At 40.3% G+C, this 12,680-nt stretch overlaps 1 protein-coding gene across 1 annotated transcript; it reads right to left on the minus strand.

Moving 5' to 3' along the window:
* Positions 1-5,768: 5,768 nt before the first annotated feature.
* Positions 5,769-9,689, minus strand: LOC120633223 (enhancer of mRNA-decapping protein 3). Its single transcript, XM_039903377.1, has 3 exons — positions 9,288-9,689; positions 8,367-8,518; positions 5,769-7,882 (listed from the first exon to the last, which is right to left on the minus strand). The coding sequence occupies exons 1-3, from the start codon at positions 9,440-9,442 to the stop codon at positions 6,780-6,782; spliced, it is 1,410 nt and encodes a 469-aa protein (XP_039759311.1). The 5' UTR covers positions 9,443-9,689; the 3' UTR covers positions 5,769-6,779.
* Positions 9,690-12,680: the final 2,991 nt, after the last annotated feature.

The raw sequence follows: 12,680 nt of genomic DNA on the forward strand, positions 1-12,680 counted from the left end.
AAACGGATTCATTCCAGCGACCAGACTGCAGAGAACGGCATTCGGCCCTCGATTGAAATTGACGTCAAGTATTCATTAGCATACGATTATGTATCAGATACAAACGGGTTTTTTTTTGACGCAAGTAATATTGTATTGTAGGGACATTCCTTGCAGAGACACTTCGCATTAAAGAGTTTACTTTATGCACTGAAATAAAGGGTCCTTCTGTCATTTCAATTCGCAAACGAGACTCCCAATGACCGATACTTTGGAAATAATATTAATCCAAATCCAGTAGAACATAAATAGTTTAGCTGTTCTGCGGGAATCGCGTTAGCAGTCCGATCCTTTTAGCGTGCTATATATATCGTATAATATGCCTTTCTTAACAAAACTGTATATTTAATTGATTGCCTTTTATTTTTTTATGATTTGGGTGGCAATGGGTTAAAAAAAACTTATACAACAACACAAGCGTAAATAAATACCTATATTACAACTATGAAACTAATATAAAGCAACGCATTTTTAATAATCACTAACACGACTGTTTCGCAGTCTAGGTACAAACATTTGTTTCACAAGCTAATGCTTGTGAAACAATGATGCGCGGGTGATAAATCAAAAATACTCGAGGCTCGGGCGATGTGTATTTTTATGAAAATCGGGACAATTTGTAATAGATTTTATAACTTAGTATAGTAAGATGTAGTAGTTGAGCGCGAGGCGCAATTAAACTGTCATTCCGATGGTGGAAGGGATTGTTTGTTCATCGTGCGGCGCGGTGGCTGCCTGGGCCTATTACGATTCCCTAACTTTTCTGACAGTTGGTAAACCGAGGCGGCCTGTTTCTTCAAAATAAAATTAGCGTTGTCGCGTCGCTGTCAAATTATGCGCTTTGTATGAAGACGACCGCTAACTGTTGGAAAACTTACTGAATCGGGCTGATACTCTTAACCAATCGCATTTTGTGACTTATAGTTGGATATGCCTCCACTTATAATTCACTAATTGTGGTTAATCGTGTGTGGACTAAATGTATAGAGAAGCAGCGCCCAGGATTATCTTATTAGTAGGGGTCTAGTGGAATAAGTAGCGTAACCTAAGATTATAGTTTATGTCTGTGTCGCTGTGATTTTACTACTTATAACATTTATACTTGATCGCACGAGTCGCATGTCACATATGGCGTGTGCCATCCGTGTGTTGAGGGACTACAAGATGTAACGAATATCACCAGTCCGATGCGAGTCGACGTGACAACGTAATATAAAGGTGATTTATTTTTATTTTATTGTCGGCCAAATATATTTTTGGGTAAAAGTATACTTACTTGTTAATGCCATTTCATTAGTAATACGCCACGTCGACTTGTTGCGGACATTTTGAGTTGATTAAGCACACAAATCTCTAACGAGAAAAACGGACAGGTCGGTTACTTATACTTTTTTGTAAAAGACAAAAACTTGTTGTCTATAATTCCAACCAAATAACTTAGTGCTTAAACAAAGCAGGCACAACTCCCGCACATCAATGTAAAACAAACATAATGGTATCTCTACCTTGCCTACCCTTCTGACAGATGGTTGGTGGTAGCGACTTTACTTCGGTAGTTTTATACTGAAAAACTACCGAAGTAGAAGGACGAAAGAACCAACCTATAATTATTAAGATATTAATATGTCCCTCATTAATAATTATAAAGAAGTAAACAAGATGTCTGATAAGTAAATATATTATTATTATTGGTTCCCGGCGAGGTGCGATTTGTACAATGGCGTCCGCACCGCTCGCTTCCTGTGAAAGCACTGCAGTGTATAATCTAAAATAAATAGAATTTGTAAAGGTTTCTGTAAATAATAAATGAAACAACACTTTTTACTTCAATCAAAGAGAAAACTAGAGATGGGGCGAGACGCTGGAAAGCGGACTGGCCCGGCGGGAGCGCAGGCCGGGGCGTGCCACGGCCACACGGCGGGCCAGCGAGATTGCGACTCGAACTGCTATATGCACTGACCGACAACTGACCGACGGCGCGGCGCGCGGGACAGCCGGCTCTCCGGCTTTGGTCAACTCAAGTCTTTGAGTGACCACAGAGTAGATACAGTCAGTTATTGTGATAATAATACTAAAATCCCCTGCTCATTCTGCAGGAGACCCGTGCCCTGTGGTGCCCCGGCATTAGGTTGATTTGATGAATACTTTAATTATTCGTTATTGTAGAATTCGTACTTCGCCAAGGGATCCTGAAAGTTGTGTGCTTTGCTGTTTTTCATAAGCATACACTGCTTATTAAAAACAGCAAAGCAAACAACTCAACACTCAGGTGTGTGTGTGTGTGTGCGTGTGTGCGTATGTGCGTATGTGTATGCAACCTGTAGTGTTCCTGGAAAATGTGTGTTTGTGTATGGGTCGGTGAAATGTATTTTTCGTAAGTATTTGTTTCTTGTATACAGTTTTAGATATCGATTTACTACTAACCTGTTTTTAATTGTACATATTACATATATGAAACACGACGGTGATCGTTGGAATAAAACGTTTCGTATATTTTTTAGCAAATTCTACTTTAATAAGTTATTCATGGAACTGGAATATATTGTAAGGCCGGGACCTCTGTTGGAATGCGTAAGACGGTGTCTTGCTGTGGCATTCAAAGCATACAAGCGGGTGCGTCACTGAAACATACTCGTATCAACAATGGCGGCCTCGAATGCTAACATTCACCTTCCATCGACCAATTTACGTTGTTTCAAGTTTTAAAAAAATATTAGGTAAAAATATATAAAAATGGTTATTAAGTGATGTTGAGATTTCCATACGCAAGTTTCTTCACTTGGAAATCTATCACTACTTAATATGCAATAATATCAAACATTGGTTTCTCATACCAAAGTCAAGCTTTTAAAAAAGATTATTATATATTTTTTCTCAACGACGCCATTATCTAGGTACATATATTATTTAATTTTGGAGGATTTTTAAATATGAGTTTTGATTAAGTACTTACCTAGTGTAATAGAAAAAAGGCGACAATCCATTTTGTGCGTAGGTAAAAGTTTTCATAGAATTTTTCACGTACAAACAGTTTAAAAACCAAGGTTATAACGTGCCTATGTTAATAAGCAATGAGGTTAATAGGAAAGTGTAAAATGTGCCGAATGGTTTGCTTCAATATAGTTTTATTTCTTGGCTGACATATAAATATAGCCCAAAGTTGTATCATGTTTGTTCGGTTCTTGTCTTTGGCGTTACAAAAGCATTAATTGATTTAAGACGTAGGTACTTACCGCGTGATTTTCGGTTACTTGAGGCGGCTACGGTGCGTAGTAGATAATGTTCGTTCCATCTCAACAGCAAAGAGGGCTTCAAGTATTTTAGTAAAGTGCCTTGCAATAGTTTTGTTACTCTTTGAACAAGTTAACCCTGGAGTGACCGCCACTACACCTCCCGCCTAGTAGATGCACTGAAGCGAGCTTTTAGGTTTAACGTGCTTCTTACTCATTATACTTAGGTACAAACACTAATTATGTTACACTTACGGTACACGTCACGAAAGTTGAAAAAACCAGAGCTGAAAGTCCGCAATGAAACTTCTTTGGGTTACATAATATATCTCGTAAATAAAATATACTTTGTCACAAAAAACTAGTATAAGGCAAAAAGTTCACAAAATAATTTTATCATTCCTGGACATCGTCATTATTAAATAAGTTGATTTAAATATTATATTACTGCTTGTACTGAGGAGAATGTTTTGCGCAAATCAATAGACTCGCATCCTTGAAATCCCTCTGCGCATTTTTAACTTTCGTGGCGCCCGAAATCCTCGACTCAACCAAAATAAACTATTTTTGTTATATTAGGTATACTGTATAGGTTTTTGATAAGCACAAATTGTATTGAGCTTATTTATGAGCCAAAATTGTATTTTCAATGAAACATCAGAGTATAAGTTGTCTTTTTTTACATGTCACAAAAGATGAACCACGTCGCGTTTGTAGTACAATAGAGTATGAAAGGTGAACGGCCCCCTGTTCAAGTTTGAGATTTTTTAGATAAGTTTACTCACTCGATCGCGAATGCAATTTATGCATATGGCATCGAAGGAGATCCATCTAGTGACAATACTGGGAAACAGAAATGACACTAGATGGCCGACCATCCATTATGACTCTTCTAAAAAATCGCACAATAGGCACAGGCAGTGTTTAAACTTACGGCGCAGAGAACCTAAAGCCGCCAAGCCGATCTCCCGATCAAAGACAAGGCAGGTCTACTGCAAATTCTGATTTCTGTTGATACATATAATTTTGCAAAATATAGAGTTTACTGTCTTGCGGAACTTCTAAATTAAACTGTATTGGCGGCTGTAAAAGAATAGCACTCCATACTTCGCAGCCACGATGATGTGGTCAGAGGATCAACGGTGTTGCTATGTAGCGGACGTGTTCATGATCCAAGTCTTCCAAGGCGTACCTACTAACAATATCGCGGGCGTTTCGGACAATATGTCTGTCTGACTGTATTTCCTCGGCCTCCGATCTGCAATTACAGAATCCCGAAGTAATTCAACTATGGGCTGAATAATTTGGAAACTTTAGGTCAATTTTCCAGCCTCGTCTGCCTCGTAACCTTACCACACTTTACTGTTGTATTTTCTATAATAGCTACCCACGCGGGCAGGCACCTGTACGGTTTTAAATCTTATAATTATTATAAAGCCATCTTCGTATACCTAATGGTGCCGATTCTCTAGTGAATAAATCATATCTAAAAAAATCCTTTCTTCTGGGGATAGTGAAAAAGGACAGCACTATCTTAATGAATGTCAAATTAGTTGTGTTTAGAAATGTTTGTGCATCAGTATCAGCACCAATAGGTATATTATCCCAACGGACATTCAGGTTAAGTTAGTTTAACTGTTGCGTAAATAAAACAGTATCCGGACAACAGTCGGGACGAAAGGCTCGGAAGATGTCATGGCGAGATTCATGTGATGGTTACTATGGTCCCGCCGGACGTATACTGCGCGAAGTGTCATGGCGCCCGGACAATTTCCGACAGAAATTAATGTAATTATTATTATGTATGTTACTAACGTGGGCTTTTGAGACTTTGTGTATATTTTTTGGAAGTAAATCAATGGATTTGAATGTTTCTTGGTTTTTCTTCTTCCTTTAAGTAGTACTTACTTTATCAGATGCGACAGTTTGAAATCAAAATATAAGTTATCCGATGCATGCTATTATACCGGAGAGATCTTTATGCATAGCCATAGTCATAGCATCGTCTAAGAAAAGTACAAAAATCCATCGCGGGAATGGTTCTACCTCTACGCAAGTTAACAATCTCATGTCTCACAATATAGTCAAATTCTAAAGATTGTGAAACTGAAAATGTTGTTGAAAAAGTGATGTTGTACTGAGTTTGTTGCCGGCTCTTCTCGGTACAAGTGGTAGAGTCGCAGACCGACTGTAATGCGGCTTACTACCATCGCTTGAAGCAGTTATATTTTAATATTGTGAAGTGTTCTCTAGTTCAAATAGTATTGATTTAAGCGATGTTATTAAGCCCACAGTTCAGTTTTTAGTGAACTCGTCCTTACTTATTCGGTACATCATACATTCTAGAATATAACCGTCACTGGTCTTTTGTTACTTCTACCAAAACAAATTGCTGTGTGAAACATGCCTTTAATACGACTGAACAGATTTTGATAAGATTTTCGTTTTTTAATACTAATATAGAAAATGAGGGTGCGGCGAGAAATAAAAATCTACAACTATGTAAAAATAATTATGTAATTTATTCATCACTCCATAAGCGTATATGTAAGTACTTGTATATCATTACATTGATTTATTAATATGCAAGTATAAATCGAAATGCATGTTTTCATCGAAACGTCAAACTAATATTTCGAAATCTTGAATGGTTTCTGTGATCGTCATCACAAAGTCAACAGTAAAATTCACTTGAAGATCCTAGTTCGCGTCTAACACTAACGAGAGATGTGCAGCCGGCAGACAACGACAACTCTAACATCAGCAGAGTTTACAATTGAAATGGTAACAAAAATATTACAACGGTATTAAAAGGATTAACAAAAAAGACCTGACCTAGATGATCTCACATGCCAACGTGTCAATATGATTACAATTAGTCAGTTGACAATTTTTTTTTTGTTATTCTAATGCGAAAGTGAAATATAAGTTATTCGAAATCATAATAATTTCTGTACATACAATTTCGATTCAAACTTTATGTCATCGCGGATGTTAGTTGCGAGTGTAGCTTCGCGACGGTAGCGCTCATTGGCTGTGCCCGATTTGAATTATGCGCAACAAAACTCAAGTAGTTCGGTTCGAGAAGACAAAAAGTTTTATAAATTTTTTAAATACAGTTATAAGTTTCGGAGTCGACGGGATTTAAACCTGCGATTCTGGCAATTACAGCATGCGCGCTTTACCACAAAGCTACGGCTTTCATACCGCCGGAGCCGTAGCTTAGTGGTAAAGCGCTCAGGCCGCTATTACCCAAGAGTCACGGTTTCAAATCCTGATAGTTCTGACTGAGTTCTGTAAATTATATTGGCATTTTCTTAAAATGGTAAAATTAATATTTCCGTCAAGTGTAGTTAAAAATACTTAAATAAGAATTATACAATCATAAAGTTTGTGTTGCACTATACCCTCTTTCTTAATGACCTCGTGTTCAGTTGAACGCGGGAAATATCGGAAGCAAGCTGCGCAAGTGCTAGTCTTATCGTATAGTGCGAGTCGTCGTCCCCGCGGCTAGTTGAGCGCGAGCACGCTGCTGGCGCCGAAGGGCGGCTGGTAGCTCACGCCCAGCTCGCGGAACAGCGCGGCGGGCGGCGCCACGTTGGCGAGCAGCACGCGGCCCAGCGCCGCCGGCAGCGCGCCCGGCAGCCCCGCCTGCAGCGACGCGCGCGCCGCCACGCCCGGCCAGCCCTGCGGCGGCGGCTCCAGCGCCAGCACGGCCGCGCGCGCGCCCGCCGCCCAGCGCAGCGCGGCGCCGTGCGCGGCCTGCGCGTCGCCCAGCTCGGGGTCGTGCAGCGCCAGCAGCACCACGTCCGGCGCCGGCAGCGCGCCCGCGCCCGCCGCCAGCACGCCGCCCGCCGCCGCCAGCTGGCGCAGCTCCGCGCGCACCTCCGCGCCCGCGCCCGCCGCGCCCGCGCTCAGCAGCACGTGCGCGCGCACGCCGTGCGCCGCCAGCAGGCGCGCCGCGCGCACGCCGCACGCGCCCGCGCCGTGCGCCGCCGCCAGCACCACGGCCACGGGCGCCTGGTGCGCGTTGCGCGGCTCGAGGCGCCGGCCGCCGCCCGCCAGGCGCAGCGCCACGTCGGCGGCGGCGCGCGCCAGCAGCGTGCGCGCCTGCTCCAGCAGGCCGCGCGCGCGCAGGCCGGCCCACAGCGCGCGGCGCAGGCGCGGCGCGGCGGCGGGCACGGCGCGCCCGTCGTCGGCCGCGTACTCCACGGGCCCGCGCAGCGCCGCGGGCAGCGCGATGCGCGCGGGCGGCGGCGCGGCGCCCAGCACGTTCTCGTCGTGGCGGAAGCTGGGCGGCAGCAGGTCGGGGCGCGCGCCGCGCATCTCGGCCCACAGCGCGCGCTTGTCGAACAGCGCCAGGTTGCCCTCGAAGTCGAAGTCGTCGCGGAAGGCGGGCTCGGCCGCGTCGCCGAAGCACGCCTCGTCGCGGCGCCGCGCGCGCTCGTGCGGGCGCCCCTTGGCCGCCGGGCCGCACTCGGCGGCGCAGCACTTGCCCGCGCCGCTCTTGCCGCGGCCGCCCGGGCCGTCGCCGGGCTTGCCGCGCGAGGGCGCCGGCGCGGCGCGGGCGGCGGCGGGCTTGCCGCTCGCGTCGGTCGAGTTCTGCCGCTCGCCTGCCGTATCGATTACTGAACATTGTACGATGCACAAATTCACAACTAAATATTTTCTTCTTGTGATTAATTAATTCTTCCAACCTTTCTAACCTGTTTTCCAAATTATTTGTATTTCTTATTGGATTCATTTAACTTGAAAGAAACTCATCAAGAATTTAATATACTATACACGATGAAAAGTCAATGGAACGATATCCAGGAAACACAAAACTGAAGTTTTATTTCAACAACTTTTCAATTATATCAATTTATATAAGAACGCAGACAAAAGCTAGTCAATTATATAAATTTTAAAATGTATATAAGTATTTAGTAGTCCCTATATAAAAAGTCAAGTACTAATTTGGAATCAAATGTAAAAGCGTAGCTTACTGGTAAAGCGCTCGGGCGGTATCTGCAACAGGTTCAAATCCTGTTAGTTTGATAGTATTTTATCATGAGGAATACACAAAACCAGCACGATGTGAGCTAGCATACGTACTTGTCTGCGAAGGGTTGGCTTGCAAGTTCTCACACACAGTTGCTCGCTGGCCCTTCTTGTTGTTTTTGCTGACGGCCACCGTGCTGTGGCTCTGCTCCACAGCAGAGGGCTGATTCACCTCAATGATTTTCAAATCTTTAATGTCAGCCGCACTGGAATAAACATTTAAATATAAGCAAATCACAGATGCCATTGTGTGCTCACATGCCTTTGTTTGACTACTTCAGGTGAGGGTTGTTCTCCCTCTTCACCACCCATTTATAAAAGCACTCTAAGGGTAGAGCAGACAAGACTATGTGGGGTTATGGTAGGCTTATTCATTTCCATGAATATAAGATGGTTCTATTTGCATTTCCACTTTATTTTTTTTATAAATTTAACATTTTTAATGGGTTGACAAAAATTCTGACAAAATTTACTCATGTGACAAGTGTTATATGAGTCAATTTTGCATGAATTTAAATGTTAAAAACGTATTTCAAAAAACTAATAATTAGCATGAGAAAATATTTTAGTGCTAGCTAACTATAATAAGATCTTGATAAATGTTTTTTTAACTATAAAAAATCAACAGCCTAAATGGCAGCAATAAGAAACATGTGCCATGAGCCTCACATGATTACTGATATTGACCACCAAACCTAGACTGATTACGGTAAGTAAGTACATTGCTTAGCAGCTTACACACAGGTAGCATCATTCAGACAAATAACACATTTGCAATGCGTTATGACGGCCCTTAGGCATTGTAATACTTGCATGCCCTCAAACATTGGAGCAGTGTTGTTTTCCTCTCAATTCCATCTCCTATGAGAGGAGGCCCGAGGCCCAGCAGTGGGGCATTAGATAATACAATGAAGATTACCACTTAAATAGTCTGTTTCGTTTCTAAATGAGGATTACCTAAAGCTGGAAACTCACTTGAGAGTAACCTGGGACTTCGGATACGGAAATCCATTTCTAAAAGCCTTGTTGAGCGTGATGGTGTTCCCGTCGGCTTCCAGGATCGTACCCTGGTAGCAGCCGAGCGGCTCCCCGCAGCTCACGGAAACGGCGTACCCGACCCACTTGGACATGCTCGCATCGGCCGTCCAGCGCCCGAGACACTCCAGTTAGCGTGCGTTTGCAACTTACGCATAGATTCTATAGCTTCTTTCTTTATAGTAACACCTTGGATCTTACTCTCGTAAAAGTTTTAAAATTCTTTATTTCTTAGGAGAATGCCTTTTTTACATGAAAGTTTACGACAGATGACAGAAACCAGATTATGTTCATTTACTGGTTAGTGATTATATTTCGTAGTCTGTGTGTTCTGCTCTGCTCTGTGAGTTGTATTGTGATTGTGATTTGTGACAGTTTTTTTTTTCTGTATTCTTTAGCATAAGTAACAGACAAAGGTATATCACCGTACAGCCAAGTCGCTAGTGTTTAATATTTATATCTCTTCATTTTTTTTATGTAGTTTATTAAAATTATATTTTTCATTTCTTGTTAATATTATTCATTTATTTCTTGACGTTTCAAATACAAAATCAAAATAAGACAGCACCGACAAGAAATAATAACGTGTCCTTTCATCACTTGACTTGTGTTCTATTTTTAATGAACGTACATAGTCTGTGCTCAGGAGAGTATGAGGTATTGGGGCAAAAAAAAGACGTATTGGCGGGAAATCCACGAAATGAAATCGAAGTTTGGCACTACGAAAAGCCATAAATTAAAAGAAGAAAAAATCTAAGCGAAATAAACAAAAGTTCAAGTTGAAGTTGAAAAGCAGTATGTAACTTTCAACTTGTGTGTAAATCAATATAAACACTACTTACACTGCATACCTAATATACCTGCACGGCTAGAATGGGCAGAAGACATTTTTCTCCTAGGTGAAAGGATACAACTTCATCTTCTCCCACAGCTGACCATTGTAAAGTCAATATAATATCCAAGTACCTACATGACTCAGATGCAAATGTGATATATAATTAATTAATATAAAATAATTAAGAGGCTTCTCTGAATATATCAGATTCAGAGAAGCCTCTTAATTATTGTCAGCCCTAAAATTAGTCTTGTTATCAATATTAGTAGCTTTGACATTAATATTAAACATAATGAATTTATAATAATGTTGATTTAGTAAATTTTTTAGGAGTAACTATTGTCAAGTTGTCTAACTTGAAAGCTCACATCCAAGGAGTATGTAACAGGCTAGACTAATTTGTGTACATACTTGAGAAACATTATATATTTAAAAAAAAAATACTATTAAAGCCACACTGATGGCAAACCATGGATGTGTCTTCCATCCCTAAGATACAGGATAAAACTGTAGTCCAGTCAATTTCGACATTAAAGTTACATAAAGTACCAACAAGCTGAAAATCAGTCAAATTGTTCAAAACATAATTATAAACAATGTCTAGAAGTTCCCCATCATTCCAGTATATCGAAAAAAAATATTCAAGGTAAAAGAAGTCGCGATTTTCAGCAAAACGGTAAGTTTTACCATAAAAGTACCTCAGACAAAAATTGTAGATCAAAAAAATTACCTATAAAAATGTACCAATACTTTTTTCTTACGAGCTACCGTTTCTGAGATATAACGATTCAAAAAGTTATAAAAGTTGTTATCGTCATAATATGCACACGTTAAAATATCAATAGACTTTAAAGAAACTATTCCGATATACTTACTACATATTTCCGATTAACGATTACCGTTCACGCATCGCACGTATCTGAATCTCTCAAAAAGTATATTGTTTGTCGTAGCGTGATATTATACAGCCTTAATTAATACTACCAAAAAAAAAATAGAAATCGACACAGCATTTTCTGAGATTAGCGCGTTCAAACAAACAATCTCAAAAGCTTGATAATATTTCAACTATGCCTATCTAAAAATACCACGTCAATCTAAAACTCCGTTGCGCGGATTTTGAAAGACAAATGCGGAAAAAATGAGCTGTTACCGGGATAAAAAGAAGCCTATGAGCTATTCCAGGATGGTACGCATGCATTCGATCGTCGTCCCATATGCCTTGCAATCTGTGAAGAAATATGTCCTTTATCTCCGACAATATTTATCAGATCTTCATTAAAATTACACAATGCACATGCTTAATAGTACACACTTTCAAATGTAAAAAGGGTTATAACAATCGATTCAAATTTAACAGAGGTATGAAGTAATATTGATAAAAAATTTCATCCCATATCCCGGGGGAAACTTACTGTTTATCGGGATAAAAAGTACCCAGAATATCAGCTACAACTATACCAAATTTTATTTGAATCTGTTCAGTAGTTTTCACGTGATGCCCGGACAGACAGACAGAAAGACAGACAAAAATTAAATAAAAATCTGTTTTGAACTCAGTATCGATTATAAAGCATCCCCCGGTCAAAATTTTCAAAATATATTAAATGTACAGATTTATTATTTAAAGTATAGATAATTATTTATAAAGTTTTTTTTTCTTTGATCTTAATTCAAGTTACACTTTTTGAGCCTGGTGACCGATAAGAAAACAATTGTATTTATTTTATTGAATAAATGAGAAGCTGATAATGAAATTTGATATATGATAAATTGAACTGCATTATCCTAACATTTAAGCCGTCTAGCATCTTATATTGCATCATCACTGGCCACAACAAAAGCTATGCAATAGCTTAAAAAAATATTAAAATAGGAAGTTACATATAAAAATGAAACCAAATAAAATACAGCTAAAAATAACTACAAATAGATGGGTCCCTATTATTCCGAATTATTATTCTCATCACAATCGCTCGTAACGTGGATTACTTATTACATCGATAAGGCTCATAATCCAATACATTGGACACGCGTATTTTATTTAAAATATCGTACTTGTGCATTATGTTAAGTTTGTACCTCACCGCAAGTATATGTATGAAGATGGGCTATTTTTATTTTGGCGGGTAACTCCATTTTTTTTTCAAACCAACAAAGAGGTGTGTCTAAAAATAGGAGGCAAGCAAATATTTTTACCTTAAGATAAATTAACGTTTAGTTTTTATTAATTTTGCCGGCCGATTGGCGCAGTGGGCAGCGACCCTGCTTTCTAAGTCTGAAGCCGTAGATTCGATTCCCACAACTGGAGAATGATCGGGTAATGAACATGAATGTTTTTCAGTGTCTGGGTGTTTATCTGTATATTATAAGTAATTCTGTATTATATTCATAAAAAAATATTCATCAGTCATCTTAGTACCCATAACACGTTACGCTTACTTTGGGGCTAGATGGCAGTGTGAATCGTCGTAGTATATTTATTCAAATTATTCTTA

The sequence above is a fragment of the Pararge aegeria genome, chromosome 21 (genome assembly GCF_905163445.1).
Source record: "Pararge aegeria chromosome 21, ilParAegt1.1, whole genome shotgun sequence".
NCBI classification, from domain to species: domain Eukaryota; kingdom Metazoa; phylum Arthropoda; class Insecta; order Lepidoptera; family Nymphalidae; genus Pararge; species Pararge aegeria.